The 21,400-nt window shown below is 33.8% G+C and overlaps 1 protein-coding gene across 1 annotated transcript in view; it reads left to right on the forward strand.

Moving 5' to 3' along the window:
• The window catches only part of LOC114333250 (zwittermicin A synthase ZmaJ), a 230,332-nt gene that overhangs the window by 133,463 nt on the left and 75,469 nt on the right, over positions 1–21,400 (forward strand). Inside the window, exons 6-7 of the mRNA XM_028283114.2 lie at positions 8,719–8,781; positions 11,335–11,545. Of these exons, the coding sequence (XP_028138915.1) occupies positions 8,719–8,781; positions 11,335–11,545 (274 nt within the window). The remainder of the gene's footprint in view (positions 1–8,718; positions 8,782–11,334; positions 11,546–21,400) is intronic.

Here is a 21,400-nt window from a genome sequence, read left to right on the forward strand (position 1 = left end):
CAATTTTCACTCGTAATATCGATAGTTTTTATTATAATATTATATGTTATGAGTATTTTAAAGATATGAAAAATGGTGGGGAGAAAGAGGACAAAAATAAAAAAGTGATGGTTGAAAAATTATGATCCTATTGTTTATATCTTTGCTGTAAATTCCGGTCAACTTTGACTGGTTGTATCTCAGGAACCATCCATTACAATTAAACATTTTCTCTTTTAAATTGTAACTTTAAAATATTTCTGAGGCCGCTCAAATAGTCCAATTTTAATTCTTTAAAGTACATTAGATACGTACAGTGTCTTTTTATAAAAAAAAATCATAGTTATTCTTATGTATCGTAATTATTGTAATTATTATAGCGACCGTAAATTTTTAATTAACAATTAAATTGTTGCTAAACTGTTTATTTAATTTCCATAGGCTTCTGGAATTATTGTCTATATGAAAAGAGCTTTTACATTACCAAGTTATTTAATTATTGATAAACAATTTATTGATAAACTAAAATCTTAGTTGAAAATTAAAGATTTTGTTGAAAAAACCTGCATTTTCCGGGGAAAATTTTCGTCTAAGTAAATCGGAAAAAACACATCTCTATGCAGAATTTAATTACGGTGAATTTTTATTTGGGTATTTTTGGTGTAAAGTTAGACTCTTTGGAGCTATAGAGCAAAAATTTAAAAACACGATTTTCGGGCGCCATTTTGTTTATAAAAAAGTAGCACACCATCTGCGGACTTTGCATACCTATATTATTAATATTTACAATCATAAGATTCGATTCCAGCAATGAAATTGCTGGTAAATAACTTTTCCCAAAAATGGCCTATTCTCCGATAATCTGCCCAGACTAATCTTAATTTAAGAAAAATCGCATTTTACAAAAGTAAGGAAAGTAAGGGTAAGCACAGAACAAGTAAGTCGTGGTGGAGCTGTAGCTGTCGGTCGCGGTCGATGTCGACATCCATGTAAAACAAACATATTGTAATGAATGGAAGTAGTCTGGGCTGATTATCGGAGAATAGGCCATTTTTGGGAAAAGTTATTTACCAGCAAATTTTATTGCTGGAATCGAATCTTATTATTGTATGTATTAATAATATAGGTATGCAAAGTCCGCATATAGTGTGCTACTTTTTTTATAAACAAAATGGCGCCCGAAAATCGTGTTTTTTCAATTTTTGCTCTATAACTTCAAAGATTTTAACTTTACACCAAAAAGACTCAAATAAAAATTCACCACAATTAAATTCTGCATAGAGACGTGTTTTTTCCGATTTATTTCGACGAAAACTTTCCCCGGAAAAAGCGGGTTTTTCCAACAAAATCTTTAATTTTCAACTAAACTTTTAGATAAGTAATTGTTAATCAATAATTAAATAACTTGGTAGTGTGAAAGCCCTTTTCGTATAGATTATAATTCCAGAACCCGATGAAAATTGAATGAACAGTTTAGCAACAATTGAATTGTTAATTAAAAATTTACGGTCGCTATAATAACGACAATAATTATGATGCATAAGAATAACTATGATTTTTTCATAAAAAGACACTATACCTATCTAATGTAATTCACAGAATTGAAATTGGACTATTTAAGCGGCCTCAGGAATATTTTAAAATTATAAAGGATTTTTTGGCTTATAAACAAATATAATATCTCGGGAAATATTAAACTAAATTAAATTATAAAAACGGTATTCGAAAAACAGCGGCAGGATGCTTCTTTTAGAAAAAAAAACGTTTAATTATGATGAGCAGTTCCTGAGATACAACCCGTCAAAGTTGACCGGAATTTACGGCAAAGATATAAACAATAGGATCATAATTTTCAAACCTCACTTTTTTATTTTTGTCCTCTTTCTCCAGAAGAATTTTAATATCCTTAAAATGCTCATAACATATATTATTATAATAAAAACTATCGATAATACGTGTGAAAATTGCCAAAAATAGCAAAATTCCAATCAAAAATTAGGAAGGATAAAATGTAACCCTCAAAGTTCAAAATCGGTATACGTTAAAAAAATGCATTTTCTCGGCTTCCCATGGAGCAATTTCCTTCATTCTTTTTTTGTTCCCAAGTAACTCGAGTAGAGCCATCGAACTAACGTATTATTAAATGTCAAAATTGCTTTTGTTTTGTTATAATGAAATAATTTATTTATTATAACACAAAATTTTAATTTGTTTAAATAAAAATTGTTTAAATAATTATAGAGCTTTCAAATGAGAATATTTATGTTTTTAACTTTAAAAGGTACACTTGTAGTAAGTTTGTCTAAAAAAAAGCCTACAACTGGAAAAAATATGTAGTTTTCTGTTCTTTTAAATAAATTAATCTATTTTAACAAAACAAAAGCAAGTTTGACATTTAATAATGAGTTACTTCGATGGCTCTACTCGAGTTATTAGGGAACAAAAAAAGAATGAAGGAAATTGCTTCATGAGAAGCCGAGAAAATGCATTTTTTTAACGTATACCGATTTTGATCTTTGAGGGTTACATTTTCTCCAACCTAATTTTTGATTGTAATTTTGCTATTTTTGGCAATTTTCACACGTATTATCGATAGTTTTTATTATAATAATATATGTTAGAGTATTTTAAAGACATGAAAATTGGTGTGGAGATAGAGGATAAAAATAAAAAGGTGATGCTTTGAAAATTATGATCCTATTGTTTATATCTTTGCCGTAAATTCCAGTCAATTTTGACCGGTTGTTTCTCAGAAACCAATCGTCATAATTAAACGTTTTTCTTTTAAAAGAAGCGTCCTGCCGCTGTTTTTCGAATACCGTTTTCACAATTTAATTTAGTTTAATATTTCCCTAGATATTCTATTTGTTTATAACAAAAAAAATTGTTTATAATTTTAAAATACTCCTGAGGCCGCCTAAATAGTTCCATTTTAATTCTGTAAAGTACATTAGATAGGTATAGTGTCTTTTTATGAAAAAATCATAGTTATTTTTATGCATCATAATTATTGTCGTTATTATAGCGACAGTAAATTTATAATTAACAATTCAATTGTTGCTAAACTGTTCATTCAATTTCCATCGGCTTCTGGTATTATAATCTATATGAAAAAGGCTTTTACATTACCAAGTTATTTAATTATTGATTAACAAATACTTATCTAAAATTTTAGTTGAAAATTAAAGATTCTGTTGGAAAAACCCGCATTTTCCGGGAAAATTTTTCGTCGAAGTGAATCGGGAAAAACACGTCTCTATGCATAATTTAATTGCGGTGAATTTTTATTTGGGTGTTTTTGGTGTAAAGTTAAAATCTTTGGAGTTATAGAGCAAAAATTGAAAAAAACACGATTTTCGGGCGCCATTTTGTTTATAAAAAAGTAGCACACTATCTGCGGACTTTGCATACCTATATTATTATTACATACAATAATAAGATTCGATTCTAGCAATAAAATTGCTGGTAAATAACTTTTCCTTGTATTTTGCTAATTAGCCCAGAGTAAAGCGAACAGAGCAGGTAAGTCGCGATGGAGGTTTAGCGCGATGCCATCCAAGAGGTTTACATCGATGCTTAGATGCTTTTGAAAGTCACTTTGTTTTAGGTAGGGGTAACACGGGTAACAATGAGACACTTTTTTTTCTGAGCTTAGTATTTTAAAAGCTAAGGCAAATAATATTTATTTTTTGAGTGTTACACGATGTTATAAGTATCTCCAACTAATTTTGAATAGAATATAATGCAAAAAATGATAAATAATGAAAATACAACAAATATGCTATCAAAATGTCATTTGTCTCATTGTTACCCACACCGGAGGTACAATAAGACACTATTTGAAAAGTGCAATTTTTTATGCAAAACATTAGGAAAACACTGAAACACTACAGCAAATGTTTAATTATTTATTATAAAACACCAGCATGAGCTAAAACTAACAATATTATAAGAAAAACCTAGATAAACATTCATTTTACTGAATATTAGAACTGAACAAAATAATAATAAAATAAGAAAAACAAAAACATTAATTTTCCTTCATTCCAGAAAAAAACAAACTAAACTTTATTGTAATATAAGAAAAACATAAACATTATTTTTACTGAATATTCAAATTAAACTTAATTTCAAATGAGTAAAAAGCGTTTTGTCGTTTTGTTTTGCCATAGTTAACAGGACAAGGCAAAATCATTTTTATGTCTTTTTTCGAAACTGTAGCAATATCCTGAACATTTGGAAAATAAAGTTTTCCATCGACTTTTGTGCTTTTCCTTAAAAAGCTTAGCCCGAATTCACTTTTATTACTATTTGCTGATAATATTTTTCCTATGTAATATATCTTTTTGCCTTTAATGTTCTCTGGAGAAAATTCTACCAGAACGTAATCCCCAGAGCAAGGATTTCTTTCTAACTCTTAGAATGCTGTTGGATCTAACTCAGACATAAAATTGTCAGATGAAGCATCAGAATGCCATTCATCTGCCTCATTTTCCTCATTGTCACTTTCTTGAATTTTCCTTTTGACGGCGACCTTTTTTTGTTTTTGAACCGTATTTTGCCTCTTATTATATTTCTCCTCTAGCTCAGGTTTTTCTGGGGTATCGGTGGGAATTATACTCCTACCTCTCTTTCTTTCTTTCCTTGTTAATTTTCTCTCCTGGGCTTTGGGATATCCTTTAATTTGTTCAGGGCTTCTAAACGCTTGGATATCAGCCACATGTTCAGTATCATCATCATTTACATGATGTTCTTTTGAGGTTGACGGTTCAGATTCAGGACATGGCCGGTCTGTAACGGCACATGGTAAATAGTCTAGTTCTGTAAAAATATCTTTATCGTATGGAAATATACCACATTTGTTAAATGTAGATATAATATTCTGCGGAGTTAAAGCTTTTTCAAAAGCTATTCCTACAAAAGCTGCAACCTCATATATGGATACCGGTTTTCCAGGATGCTGCATTAGCCAGCTATCTACGGCGGCGTTGTAAGCCGAACTAAATGGCTTGAAGACTCCTACATCCAGAGGTTGCAACTTGTTCGTTGAATGTGGAGGAAAAGTTACAATCGTAACTCCATTTTCTTTAGCCAGATTCAAGACTTCTATTCCTCTGAAAAGCTCCCTTTGTCTAATTTCCTAGGAGGATTTCGCGGCATTTTTTTTTTCACAAAAAAAAACCTAAAAAATAAGTTAAAAATGAAGATAAAAAATAATTTACAATATGGGGTACAACGAGACATGTCTCATTGTTACCCAAACGACCTTTACAACAAAAAAAAATTAATTTTCACCTAACCTTAAATCGAATCAATGGAAAAATATCTCTATTCATCAAATAATAAGGCCCTGCATATTATCCATTCGCCAAAAGAATGAAAGAAAACGTGGTTTTCGTTAAAAATGAAAAAATACGTACCTTAAAAAAAAAAAGAATTGGTCAAATATCAACACTCACTGCCGATCAGAATCAAACTAAACACGTGGCTTGCGTGCAAACAGGAACCTCGTAATCCTTACATAAAAGCTAAACCGCGCATGCCAAAATATTGACGAAAAAGTCGTACAGGTAGCCAGAAATACAGGTGTCTCATTGTTCCCCGTGTCTCATTGTTACCCATGTTCCCCTACATGTCGTTCGAGGCCAAGTTGTCATTACCTGCGCTACCTGAGTTGCTACTTTTTATATAATTCTTTTTTCGTATTCAGTTTATTTTTGAATTTCTGAAGTATATAAATTCAGTAAGTTTTTAAAGTGTTAAATATGAAGGAGGATCTGATAGCAATTGTGCAGCTAACTTCCGTATTGTGGGACAAGACCCACAGACGTCATCATAACCGGCATGTTCTTGCGAAGGAGTGAAAGGAGATAGTAACTCAACTTGTATTGAATGACAGGTAATTGATAAAAATGAAAATATAGTACATTCTTTCACGGTTTTTGCTGTAAATTTTAAAGAACCGTTTGGATTGACATTAAATTTGGCATAAGGATAGCTAACATGTCAAAGAAAAAAAGTGATGATATAGTGCTGATGTGTGCTTTTGTCCTGGGGATAGGTTTCACCCCATCTCGGGGGTGAAAGAATATATCCACTAGGAAAAATTTCCTGTAGTTAGCTGTATACCATTACAAAAACATAAAATCCTTTATAAAAGGTATATTTATTAAAATCCCTATACAGGGCTACATCAAAGACAGAACTAGTTTTCGATCGGTTGACCGATCATCATCAGTGCAATTTTAGAATCTACATGCTAACCACTAAAGTAAAAATATCTGGGTAAAAACCCTTTACAATTGATCCGTCATCGGAACATATGAAAAAGATGTGCATTATAACATGGATGAATAAAATATCCAATGTTTTTCGCCCGAGGTACCAATGAGCTCTATCTGACAAGTTCACATCATGGCTGTACGGAAGCAAGTTTGTCACTTGCTTCCGATCAACCGATCGAAAACTAGTTCTGTCTTTGATGTAGCCCTGTATAGGGATTTTAACAAATATACCTTTTATAAAAAATATATGTCCAAGATAAGTCCCGAAATGAATAAACTGACTAATTTTAGACAACTTTTGTTTTATAGAGTTTTTTCACCAAATCAATGCTTTTCGAGTTATTTGCAAGTGAATATGTTAATTTTCTAACAAAATAACCACGTTTTTTTACGGTTTTTCGCAAATAACTCAAAACGTAAGCATTTTGTCCAAAAAATATTCTTAGCAAAACTGTAGCCTATAAAAAAAGTGAAAAAAACGGTGTATATACTAGGTCTCTATACCTAGCAAAAGCAGAGTTATAGCTAATGAAAAATAGCTTCATATTCGAAAAATTCCAAATAGAATAATTCAATGTGAAATATCCAAATAATGAAGCATTCTTGGGGATAACACATTACAACTTTTTTAAAGTGTTAAAAAAAGCTTTATTTCTGTTTAAAAAAAAATCAAAGTTGTGGTGAGATATAGATCCATCCAAATAGGGAGTAGTTGTTTCCAATAAGTACGAGAATGTCTCAGGCGTCATCCTCATATACAAATAAAATCGGTCCGGGTCATTTTTCAGTTCGTGAAAAAGATGATATTCCCCTAATAAACGGCTTTTTTTCAAATTTATTGGATGCACTGAAAACCGTCTGTTGGATATATTATCTATCATCCACCATTTGGTTACAGCTGACATTTCATCACTATCATCACTTGATTGACACAACATCGCAAAAGCACAACCTTTTTGTCATTCAAATTTCATTAAACTACTTCACTTGATAGTGGTTCTAGCTCGACTGACAGCGCAGGTGACCTTCTTGCTATGTGCTGTCGACATCGACCGCGACTTAACTAGTAGCATCCAGCGCGACCTACACCTCCACCGCGACTTACTTGTTCTGTGCTTACCCTTTAAATACTGCAGTAATAAAAATTATAATCTATTTGTTAAAAACAAGACATGCTGCTGTGGCATTTGGAGTTACAGATATTTCCAGCAGCTTTATATTTTCATTTATTTTACTAAAACCTGGCGAGTACTTCGCACTTTAATCGGGTAATCCTAGAATTGCTCGTTGACCTAACTTTACCCGTAACACGTTGTAAGTTATGATTTGGGAGTGCTCCTTGGAACATTCAATATGTCTTGGTTTGTTTATTTCTAGTGCATCTTTATTGTGATTTTAATATAGGGTACGTCAAGGGTTACAGTAGATCTTATGAATTTGATCAGAATTTCAAAATTCTGAGTGGCTATAAAGCACTGGATTTGAACTTTATTGTACATTATTTATGTAGGGTAGGTAATAAGTCTACTACTCACAGTGTTGTTAGATTTTATTTTTTTTAATGTAGATGTAAAATTTGGACAACCGGTTTCGGTGTTTAACATTTACACCATCATTAGGCCCTTAAGAAGATATCAGTATAGCATTAGTGAATTAGCCCTCTCCCTTCAGACATTATTTTTTATTAAAGAATTTTTGTGACATTAACGAGATAACTAAAATTTTTGTGTATACACTTTTTAGTTATCTCGTTATTGTCACAAAATCCTTTAATAAAAAATAATATCTGAAGGGAGAGGGCTAATTCGCTAATACTATACTGATATCTTCTTAAGGGCCTGATGATGGTGTAAATGTTAAACACCGAAACCGGTCGCCCAAATTTTACATCTACATTTTAAATACATAAAATCTAACAAGACTGTGAGTAGTAGACTTATTACCTACCCTACATAAATAATCGGTGCCGCCCAAAATCCCGACAGTCAAAATCCCGACAGCCAACATCCCGACGACCAAAACACCGACACGTCAAAGTCCCGACACGCCAAAATCCCGACACACCAGAATCCCGACAGGCCAAAATCCCGACATGCAACAATCCTCGCATAAGTAAAAATTCCGACCTTTGTTTAATAATTTTAATACAAAATAGTTTTGTTTAGTAAAAAAAAATAAAAAACAGATGGCCATAAACAAAAAACAAAAAATAAATGTACCTATATGTTACAAAGAAACTTATCAAATCTGTCGGGATTCTGGCCTGTCGGGATTTTGGTCTGTCGGGATTCTGGCGTGTCGGGATTTTGGCCATAGGGATTGTGGCTGTCGGGATTTTGGCTGTCGGGATTTTGGGGTAGACCCATAAATAATATTATGTTCTCACATCAGCAACCATTTCAATATTAATTGTACATATTTATTCTACCAGTTTTTAATACAATTTATTTTTCAGATTGAGCGGTTAATTTTGGTACCCTCACTTTTAAGAAACCTTCTTATGTTTTTACAAATGAGAGTAAGTATTTTATATCACATGCACATAGGTATTTTATATAATGTAACTAAAAATATGGGCACAATATCCGCCCCACCGATATCGATACCATCAGTGATATACAACGAATCCAGTGCCACCATCCAAATAACAAACCATGTCCTATAGATGATAGACATCTAAAACAGGACATGTCGATAGAGAAGCTCTGTCTATTGACAGTCGCCAACAACGGCAAAGCTTTTCGATTGTCGTTGGTATCGATTAATAAAGAAAGGACGTAGGTACGTAATTTGGTATGGTGCTGAAACATGGACTCTTACAGATGACAGATACATTACGCAAAAAATTTAAATAATTTGGCTTCATAAAAGGAAACCATAGGTATTTCATTGATTCGCTTGTATAATCAAAATGTCTTAAGCAGAGTACATAAAATTATACAACTGAAAGGGTATAATCTTTTAAAAAAGTAATGATACACAAAAACAAACACGTGGATGTGCAATATAGAAAAATAATAAAATAAATAATAAAACCTATGTATTAAAGATGATAAAAATCGAATAGCTATCTTAAAACGGAGATATACATGATAAAAGGAGATATACATGATAAAAGGAGATATACTGAAGACAGGACAAAGAATAGATCAGAACGGAGACCATCTGTGGATTAGTAACAAACACAAAAGAACTGAAAGATTAAGTAAAATATAGAGAGGTAATAATTTGACCAAAACTTGCGAAATATGCAAAGGGGTTTACAGAAATTAAAGCATTAAATAGCACTGAGAACAGAACGTTTGTTCTCTTTCTCTAATATATCGAAGTACCCAATGAATACTTCAGCAATATTCAGCCACCATAATGTGCCAAAACTATTTGTTGAAAACATTATTTGCTATCTCTCTTCAATATATCAAAATACAATCTTCATTCGACAAAGAATTTGGCTATTTACAATGTTTGGAGTTCTAGGTACGAATAGATGAGGTTCGTCGTATTCATGATATTGTAAGAATTCCACTACTGTTTTTATATCATTAAATCCTCTAGCTATTCTTCTGGATTGTATTACATATATACCATTTAAATTTAGTAAAAACAACTTAAACATCGGGACTGTAAATGAACTGAAAAGTATCAAGTGGAAAATCTTATTTTCTGAAAAGGAAGGTAAAGACCCATTACATGACTAATCAACTAGATTTCTTCCTGTAACCTGGAGAATAAGAACTTTAAGGCTAAGGCTACGACTTTAAGGCTCTTTAACCCGCCGTTACACGCGTCTTCTGTTGTGACGTGGTTGCACGCGTATGAGCGTCGCCCTCACCTACATCAATTCGACTTATTTCGAGGAAGAATGAATGTCAACATGTATAACTGTAAAATGGGTTGTACTCACTATAGAAGGTCTCGTAAACCAATTTTTTTTTTATTAATTTAACAAAACAAAAGTAAAAATAATATAGATCAAAAGCAAGTTATTTCAGGAAGCCACTGAAGTAACTGACGTTCTTTAGGCGAATTATGTAATTAACTATTAATATTTTGTATTTTGATAACGACGTCCGTGGTGGATTTCGAAACGTCAATAAAATCAATTTTTAAAGTTAAATTGTGGCTTATTTCTCAATTAGAATAGGTAAATTTAAAAATGGGTTCTTAACCAGTAGCGCACCTAGAATTTTCCTCTGGGGGAGGGGTTGGCTTGGGTACCGAAAGTTTTTTGTATTATTTGTGAAAGACAAGTTACATTTTCCTACTTTATTTTATATATATTTCTATATGCTCTGGGAGGGATTTTAACCCCCCAAACCCACCCCCCTCGGTGCGGCATTGTTCCTAACCTAACCTAAACAATAATATTTTAATTAAACCTACCCAAATATTAAACAAAACCCTAAAGTTTTTTGAGATAACAGAAACGTGATTTCACCGTGATTGCACGCGCAGTGAGGAATTCTCTCACTTGAAGAGAGATGTCACTTATTTCAAGTATCACAGAGCACACTGACCGCCTGAAATATTCTATAACTTTTTAATACCCTCTCATGAACCATGCTAAAGGCATTCCTGGGTGCTCAAGGGTATCGTATTAGTTAAGACGATTTTATTGGTTATAAACAAATATGGTGAGGTATTCCCCATAGCGCGTGTAATGGCGGGTTAAGACTTTTTTAAAGAGAGTCAGATCACGCAAAAAATCATTCAATTCAGCTTGGGATTGAACTTTTAAAGAGGGGGCGATGCTTCATCACATGATGATAAAGATTGTCACCAGATAAGCGGAAAGATTGAAATACTGGAAATGGTTTTTGATCAAAATGAGGAATAGGTCGAATACTTGACGAAATATTCGAATAACGGATACTATGCGTTTTTTCTTACCTATAGTTAATCTTTGTGGTGACCACACAAAAATAAATGTAAATAAATAATAATCTGATCACTAATCTAAATGCCTAGCAAGTTCTAAAATGCAAAAAAAATGGTAAAGATCGAATAAACTGCTTTGTAAAAAAACTTATTACTTAAACATATCTTTATACTTATTTCTTTGTATCTTTAGAAAGAAGATTTGTTACTCAGAAATTTAAAGACATGGGTCTGTTCGGGAGAAACCCTTGTAGTTTCTTTGGTCGAAGAGTTTTTCAAGTACTTTCCTCCAAACGAGTACCAGCTTTGCAACTTTTACGGCAGCACCGAAATAATGGGCGACGTCACTTATCACAGTATCACAAATTCTGAACAACTGAAGCACATAAACAAAGTGCCAATAGGTAAATAGCTTTTTCTATTTCTTAAGGTTTTTTATTTATTCCCCATTGGGATAAGGCGAGAATGGATAAAGATAACTACAATAAATATTGGTAAAATTAAGAGACATGAAAATCTAAACTACATTTCTTATAAGACAGAGCGGCAGAGATTAAGCAGCAACAAAGAGATGAAAGCAGCAATCTGACAGCTAAAACCCGTTTGAATGTTGAATTTGGATTGTTCATTTAAAGATGGAGTTACTACAAATAAAATGGTATCTTTGGATGGTTAACTGATTGTAAAAAGCAATAGCTTTAAGTACCTGGGATCGGTATTACAGCGTAATGGAGAAATAGATGGAGATGCATGCAGTAGAATTAGGGCTGTATGGATGAAGTGGAAGGAAGCGAGTGATGTGTTGTGTGACAGAAAAGTTCCAATGAAGCTGAAAGGAAAATTCTATAAAACAGCCATAACACCAGCTATGATGAACGGAACTGAATGTTGGGCAGTGAAAAAGAAAGAGGAACAACGAAGGCATGTGGCGGAGATGAGAATGCTTAGATGGATGAGTGGAGTGACAAGAAATGATAAAATTAAAAATGAGAATATTAAGGGAAGTCTAGGTGTGGCACCAATTGATGCCAAAATGAGAGAGCATAGGTTGAGATGGTTTGGTCATGTTCAACGTCGAGACGTTAATCATCCAATACGATGAGTAGCTGAAGTGCAGATTCCTGGAAGGAGTAGTAGAGAAAGACCAAAGAGGAAGTGGGGGGAGACGATTAGGCAGGACATGTTGGTAAAGGGGATTAATATTGATATGACCCAGGAGAGAATTGTGTGGAGAAATGCAATTAGGGAAACCGACCACGCGTAGGTATAAGCCAAAGAGAATGATGATGATGATGATGAAGAAGGTCTTTTCATTTTTATAGCCTGAAAAGATTTTATTTGGATATTTGATGCCTGAATGCCTTTCTATCAGCACCATACTCTGCCCTGCACGTTTAGCCAATACACCACCAACGCAACCAAAGTGCAGTATTTCCTCACACCTGCCTGCATTTTTCTGTATAGGCCAGGATCCCTACTGTAAGGACTGCCCTATAAGCCAATGTATTGTTGCCAGTATCCCGCCACTAGGAGGCACGTACTTTATTCGGGTACATGTATGTATATAAGCTGTACACTCCCGTGGAAGTTATAGCTGTTTTTCACTTTAATGATCTGTTAAGACATGGGGGATCAGTCCATTTTTCTTCTAATCTGTCTCCTCAAAGCTTCTGGTGTGTCTTCGTTTCCGTCACTACTTTTCTCCACTCATTTCTGTTCTCAGCCTTTTTTTTTCCAGTTTCGAATTCCCATAACTCTTAAGTCGTTTTCGACTTGCTGTTTCCATCTTGCTTTTGGTCTGCCTCGTGCTCTTGTCTCAGGGGGTATCCAGCTGGTAATAACTTTAATGGGATAATCTTCACTTTTTCTACTTATATGACCATACCACCTTATTCTTCGTGCTTTTGCTTCTTTCACTATGTTTTCTGCTTCCATTCATTGTTTTATTTCGTGGTTCATCCAGGGTCTTCTTTCGTTTTCATTTATTACTTTTGGTCCCAGAATGTTGCGCATTATTTTTCTTTCAAATACTCTCAGCTGTTCTTCTTCTTTTAACGTTAGGGTGTTGGTTTCTATGGCATACATTACCACTGGCCTGATGGTAGTCTTATATATTTGCATCTTTGTATTTCTGCTTAATTTTTATCTTTTATTATTTTTTTATTTTTGTGGTAAGCTCTATTTCCAGCTTGTAGTTTCTGTTTCAGGTCTGTTCTTTCATTATCTCTACTAATCATCGTTCCCAAGTATTTGAATGTATCTACTTCCTCAAATCTGTAATTATCTATTATAATTTGTGTAAGTCTTGTTTTCTTGAATCTGCTTGCGTTCATGTACTTTGTTTTTTTCATATTTATGTCTAGTCCTCTTCTTTTTGCTCCTTTTTCTATTTCCGAGAATGCCTTAATTAATGATCTTTTGTCCCGGGCTATTATAACGATATCATCTGCATAACCTACTATTTGTACTGCATTTTTATTAATTATTCCGTTATTTGTTGCTTCTTTTATTGCACAATCTAGAGCTGTAATGAATAACTCAGTTGGCAGGGCATCCCCTTGTCTGATTCCGTTTTGGACCCTAATCTTCCCTATTGTCTTTTGACCTAAGTCTATTACGGGTACATATTTTGCTATAATTAAGATAATTCGCAAACGCACTATAGGTGCACGGCACGATAAGAAGATGAAAATAAATTAGAAATAAGAGAAAGTATCTACAGTTTGTTTGAGTGGGTACCCAATGCTGAAATCTATCATATACTCCAGAATGAAAACATTTCACGCAGAACCATTTATAGAACAATACACACATGTCCAAAAGTTTGGAATACGTACAAATAATATATCTACGCCTATGGTGATTTCAAAACTGTTGTTGATATTCATTTTCGAGCGTTTTTACATGAAAATGATAAAAACTTTGAATCGTTTTTGTATTATTTTGCCCATTTTGGTCACATTCAACTGATTAGCGTATTTACACATTATTTCAGTCTGTGTTTAAATTTGAATTGAGCCGTTTAAAACTGCCTAGAAACGTGATATCTCACTTTGACAGATCTAGAGTAATTGCTTTGTTACAACAGGGCTTTAGCCAAAGTGATATCGCAAAAATTGTTAACGTTACTCAGAGTGCTGTATCTAAAATTAAAAAAAAAATCGAAGAGACAAATGAAGTCAAGGATCGTCCCAGAAGTGGTAGAAGTCGATGTACAACAGCAGCACAAGATCGGCAGATAACAATGATAGCTCGAAGAAATCGTAGGGAATCCACATATGACAGCCCTGGCATTAAGGCTATCTGCTCCCGGTGAGGGTGGTTATCCCTTATCCGAGGGGTGGAATAATTGATACGCTTTTACTTGTTGAGTTGTTTTATTTACACTCGCATGAGCATAAGCTGGTAGCACCGCACCCAAAGAACGTCTCGTGAAGAAAAAGAGACACTATCTTTAATGTGGAAATATTACGTCTGATCACCAAAATAGAATGACGAATGTCTCATATAATAATAAGAATTCCCTTGTTATAGTTTTGCTGTTTATATATTTAGAAATGCCTATTCAGCATCGACCATGAAAAGTGTTTATAATTGACTCTGCAATTATTAGTGAATCGTGATCTAGGATAACAATATTTGTATAATCGAATGAAGGTTGTAATATTGTTATGATGACATAAATAACTGAAAGTAATTATCGTAGATAATTACAGGGTGTTTTTAAGATATATCTACTGAGTACAGATGAATTCTTGTACACCTTCCCTTTTTAGGAATTTTCCGACTACGGGGAGGGAAATTCGCAAGTCGTGCTACCAACCCATACTGTGTTGTAATCAATACAAAAAAATTTATTTTATATACAAACTTCCTAAGCCTACGCAAATACATAAATAATATAAAATGTTCGTTTAACAACATTGTTTCGTAACACTTGTCACTCACTGTGTTTTCGGATTGTAAGCATATAATCTATTCTTATATATTTCCTTGATTTTATTGTTTTCTATTCTGATTTTACAATTAACGTTATTTACTTCTGTTATCGTGAAAGGACCTACATAAAGACTATCAAACTTACCATTCTCTTCCCTTTTTACAAGGACTAGGTCTCCTATTTTAAAGTGTTGTGGTGTTGCTTTGAGCTTATTCTTTTCTTGCCGCTCTTTTTTGTGTTTTAATAAGAAGGTTCTGGCTCTCTCGTGTGCGCTTTGTAGTTTGTATCGTAACTCATTGTAGTAGGCATCTATATTGTAACATGGTTGAATCTCATGTGTAAGGTCTTCCGGTAGGTTAACCTTCCTGCCATATAACAGTTCGAACGGTGTGTATCCATGATACGCGTTAGGGGTTGTATTGTAGCAGTATGTGAACATTCTGCAACACACATCCCAATTTTCTCTGTCTTCGTCTATGAATGCTCTTACGTACTCGTTCAACGTTCTGTGTAGTTTTTCGCAACTTCCAATGGACTGTGGGTGGTATGCCGTTGAAAAGTTGTGTTCTATTTTTAATAGCTTTGTTAATTCCTGCATTACTTCGTTCTTATACTCTGTGCCTTGGTTTGTTCTTATTTGCTTCATGAGTCCGTATGTTGGTATGAAATGATCAAAGATTCCTCTTGCTATTGTCTCTGCTTCTTTATTGCACACTGGTATGCTGACCGCGTATTTTGTCAGTTCACACAACATTGTGATACAGTATTTATTACCTTCATTACTTCTCGTGAATGGACCTATTGTATCTATGTATACTATGTCCCATGGTTTGGAAGATGTGTCCGATATCACGAACTCTTCGACATGTGTTCTTTTCGGTTTGTTAATTTGACATTTGTGGCATTGTTTTACGTATTTTCTTACGTCTTTTTCCAAATTTTTCCATCGGAATCTTGCCTTTAGCTTCTTAATTAGTCTGTTATTCCCTACGTGTCCTCCGAACATCGGGTGATTATGGTATTCTCCTATTAATCTGTGTTTTTCTTTGTCATCTTTTATTGTTTCTGGTACTTCACATATGTATATTTCTATATTCTTCAATTTTTTATTTCCTTCTTTAATAAATTCATCAATTGTGCACATTTTAAAAATAATATCATTTACGTATATTTTTACTTTACGTACTGCATTCTCTACCGCCAGCTTATCAAGCTGTACCAACGCTTGGTTTAAATCGAAACGATTCAATCCTGTGGCTATGCTTTTGCTGCATTTTATTTTGTTTTTGGCCCTAATGCTCAGTCTTGGTGAGATTAGTTCTGCTCCAAAGGACAAAATTGGTAGTCTATGCGCCTCTAAATTATTTAGTACCTTCCTTACTGTCTGTTTGGTGGCTTCTGGCTGTAGTGCGAGTTCACTTTCAGCCTTTGTTTGTCTTGCTTCTTTCTCCTTTTCTTTTGCTTGAGCTCTTGTTATAGCTAGTATATGGGCGTTGTCTATGTATAGGTTTTTTAGTTGATGCAATGTTATTCTTGAAAGGCTGTCTGCGTAGTTACTTTTCCCTGTTATATATTCTATTTCGAAGTCATATTCTTCTAGGTCTAATCTGATCCTCGTGAGTTTTGAGGTTGGTTCTTTCATTGCAAATAGGTGTGTCAAAGGTTTATGGTCTGTTTTTACTTTGAATGTTGGTGCTCCATATAGATAACATTTAAAATAATTAATTCCCCAATGAATCGCTAGTAATTCCTTAACGATTATAGGTTTATTACATTCTCCTTTACTAAAACTTCTTGATGCATATGCTATAGGTAGGTCAATTCCGTTATAATCTTGACTTAGGATTGCTGAACAACTCTCATTGGATGCGTCTGTTGTTAAGATAAACTGTTTGTTGAAATCAGGATATTTTAAAATTGGTGGTTTCGTCAGAGATGCTTTAAGCTTTTTGAATGCTTTTTCACACTCCTCGGTCCACGAAAATTCTACTCCTTTCCTCGATAATTTGTTGAGTGGTCTGCATATTTCCGCAAAATTTTTAATAAAACGCCTGTAATAGTTGCAAAATGCTACAAATCTCTTTGTTTCTTCCGCTGTCTTAGGTGTCGGATATTGTTCAATTGCTGCATACTTCGCTTTGTCTGGTGATACTCCCTCTTGAGAAAGATCATGTCCTAAATATGTTACTTCCCTTCTAAAGAATTGACATTTTCCTGGGTTAAGTTTCAAATTGAATTTTCGACATGTCTCGAATGTCTTTTTCAGGTTGTCTAAGTGATGTTTTTCGGATATTCCAATTACTACGATATCATCCATGTAAAGAAATGTTTGTCTGGTGTTAATCCTGAAAATGCTATTGACATCGTTCTTGAAAAGCTATTTGGGCTTACATTTAATCCAAAAGGTAATCTGGTAAATTGAAATGCTCCATTTTCTGTGCTGAACGATGTGTATTTTCTCGATGATTTTTCTAATGGTATCTGGTGAAAGCCTGACATTAAGTCTATAACTGAAAACCATTTTGCTCTTCCTAGTTGATCTAATATCGAATCTATTCTTGGTAATGGAAATTTGTCTGTAACTATCTTCTTGTTCAGTTGTCTAAAATATATGCATAATCTCCATGCTTTTCCTCCATCTATAGCTTTTTTCGGTACCAGTACTACTGGGCTGTTGTACTCGGATGTAGATGGTTCTATGATTCCTTGGTCTCTTAGGTTTTGTACTTGTCGATTTAATTCCTCTGTTTGCGCATGAGGTGTCCTATAATTCTTGATATATACCGGAGTTTGGTCTTTAACTCTTAGTTTTTGTTCGTAGAAATTGTTACAGGTTAACATATCATGCCTTAGGGCGAATATGTCTGAATATTCCTCGCATAACGATACTAAGTTGTCTCGTATGTATTCTGGTATGTCTAATTTCAGTGATTCTCATAATTCTTTTTTTCTGTCCTTGCTGTCGTTGACTAGCCTATATATATTGAATAGTTTAATATCCAACGTCCTGATTGTGCTTGCGTCTACATTTACTGTTTCGTACGTTGTGTTCAAAATTTTGATGTATGGATTATTACTTGAAATAATTGCTCTTGTTATGAATATTCCTGGTTGTATTTCTTGCTGTTCCACTATCCTGTCTTTCTTTAACGTTTGAAAAATTTTTACGATTCTGTAAATTTCACATCTAGGCGGTATTATTATGGTGTCATTGTCTATATTATCCAGAATTTTCGTACTAATGTAACAATCGTTGTCCTCTTTAATGTGCATTTTAAGGTTTGCGTAATCTAGTATACATTGAAAGTTAGAAATAAAGTCTCTCCCAATGATTCCGTCTGTTGGAATTGGAAAGTTAGGTTCTACCAATTGAAAGATGTGTTCGAATCGAGTTCCTTTTACTTCGAGTGTTGTCTCAACTTCTCCCATTGTTTGCAACTCTCCTTTAGTGACTCCTTTTATTTTCGCCTTTGTGTTTGGTTTCACCTGTTCCTTCATAAAATCTTGTGAACATTTTAGTATTGAAATGTCAGCTCCTGTGTCTATGATAAAAGTGCTTGTGTTTTCAAGAATTCCTGTTTTCATTCGTACAAAGTTCGTTAGGTTTAGGTCGAAGTTGTAAATGTTATATTTTATTTCTGCCTGTGTGCTTCCAACTTCTTGTTCATTCAAAACCCCAACTGCTGGTTTTCTTGTTCTTCTTGACTGTCCTCTATCTCTAGTAACCTTACGTTCCTGTTACGTCCGCCTCTCTGGTTTCCTCTGTATGTTTGATTGTTAAATTGTCTGTATCTTCTGTTCGAATAATTTCGTTGATTGTCCGTTGCTTCCCCTTCGTTCCGTTGTCCGAAGTTATTTCTTCTTCCTCTGTCATATTTGTTATGGTATCCTCTTCTGTATTGCTGCTGTCCTCTCCTATTCTCGTAGTTTGTCCTATAATTTAAGACTCTTCCTTGTGCATTTTCTTCAGTCGTATCGATCGACAAAAATTTAGATACTACTTCCTGCGGTGATGTAAAGTTACCTGCTTCCAGTATTAGCTTAGCTTTCTCTGCATTAGCGTTTCGTTTCATTGTTGTTACTACTGCTTCCGTCGTATATTTCTTTGCTAAGTCAAGTGGCATTCCTTCCGCTATGTATGCTACTTTTAATTGTTCTGCTAACTCTTCCACTTCAGATGCGTACACTGCTGCATCTCTATGCCCTTGCCTTTTTTTGGCTAATTTGGCTATTAAATTCTTCGGATTATCACCTTTTAATTCTTTCTTTAGTGCTTCAGCTATCCGTGGAATCGTATCTTCTGTGGTTATTAGGTTCCTAGCCTTATTGGTGAGTCGCGTTTTTATTAGCGTTACAGCTGTGTCTTCATGACCTTCTGCCAATTTTCCAAGTAGTTCTAATGCGTCTAAAAATGGTTGTAATTTCCCTGCGCTTCCATCGAACTCGTTGGGCAATATCTTGCTTGCGATATTCAAAAATTCATTAATTGTCAAAGCCATGTTTAATATTGTTATATCTTGTTTTATGTCACCTTTTTCCTCTTTTATTCCGTCGTTAATTATTTCTTCTTCTCCTTCCTCGTCGCTTTTTCCTTCTTTTATTTCCTCATCGCTTTGTTCCTCTTCAACTTCCTTGTCGATTGGTTGATGTATTGAACTTGGAACCACTGTTCTCACATTTACTGCTTGAAATGATCGTATAACTTTGTCTCTGATTTTTCCAAAATATTTGTTGCACGATTCCCTTTGTTTGTCCGAAAGTGCTTCCCAGTTTTTCCTAGTCAATTGCGTGAACTTGTTATAAGCTTTAATTAGCTGTGTCGTCACTTCTTCCTTTATGTCCTTAGATTTCGGAACTTTTTTCTTTAAGACTCTTCTGCTTTGCCTGTCTATTTCTTGTGCAATTTCCTCGACTATTTTGACAAAATCTTCCCAAGTAACTTTGTTGCTTCTCATTTATACATAATTTTTTTCTTTTTTCCAGCTTCTGCACTTCTTAGCGAAAATATAAATTCGATAGTCTTACGGTGTATATAGATATGTAGTATATAGATATATAGTAAAAAATATGGAGATAAAATAATACGTCAATATATGGTAAAAATATGTAAAAATTGCAGTGGTAATAAAAATTCAAAAATAAATAACGTTATATTAACCCTTGTAAATAAGTAGTTAGAATAATAATTTAAATGTATTATGCATATAGCGTATATTTGTTATATATCGTATATTTATTTTGATAGGTATATTTACGATAGCAAATATTAAAATAAAAAAATTGCAAAAATGTACTAAAAATCAGTAGTCAAATAATAAATGAATAAAAGTCAGCAAGGATAAAGTATACGTTGATAAATATGTAAAAAAAATCATATAAAATTGTATCATTGCGTCCTATAATAACTTAATATGAGGGTAAAAAAAAATCTTTGTATATTGATAAATATTGGTAATAGAATAGAATAATTAAGTAAAAATAGGTAAACTTGAAACATATATTAATGTAATTAAGGTAGCACATAATGTTTATACTTTATACTTTATATTAATCAGGAAATACCATAAAAATAGCTAATATGGACTTACCACTTTTACACGTCTTTGTTCGTATCACAAGTCCTCGCTGCACGTTCCATAGCATTGTCCATTTTCCATTGTCCCACGATGTTCCATCTCCATACTATTCCCTTTTCAGCTCCGCGTCGGCCTGATGTCTCCATCCATTTTACATACCACACTGTTGTCTAAGGTGGTCTAGGCGCCTGAACATTGACGTGTTTTCCCATTTCTCGTTCTAGACTGCTAGTTCTGAGTTCTCGCCTGGTCTTGGATCGCCATATGACAGCCCTGGCATTAAGGCTATCTGCTCCCGGTGAGGGTGGTTATCCCTTATCCGAGGGGTGGAATAATTGATACGCTTTTACTTGTTGAGTTGTTTTATTTACACTCGCATGAGCATAAGCTGGTAGCACCGCACCCAAAGAACGTCTCGTGAAGAAAAAGAGACACTATCTTTAATGTGGAAATATTACGTCTGATCACCAAAATAGAATGACGAATGTCTCATATAATAATAAGAATTCCCTTGTTATAGTTTTGCTGTTTATATATTTAGAAATGCCTATTCAGCATCGACCATGAAAAGTGTTTATAATTGACTCTGCAATTATTAGTGAATCGTGATCTAGGATAACAATATTTGTATAATCGAATGAAGGTTGTAATATTGTTATGATGACATAAATAACTGAAAGTAATTATCGTAGATAATTACAGGGTGTTTTTAAGATATATCTACTGAGTACAGATGAATTCTT

The sequence above is a fragment of the Diabrotica virgifera genome, chromosome 4 (assembly GCF_917563875.1).
Source record: "Diabrotica virgifera virgifera chromosome 4, PGI_DIABVI_V3a".
In the NCBI taxonomy this organism is placed as follows: domain Eukaryota; kingdom Metazoa; phylum Arthropoda; class Insecta; order Coleoptera; family Chrysomelidae; genus Diabrotica; species Diabrotica virgifera.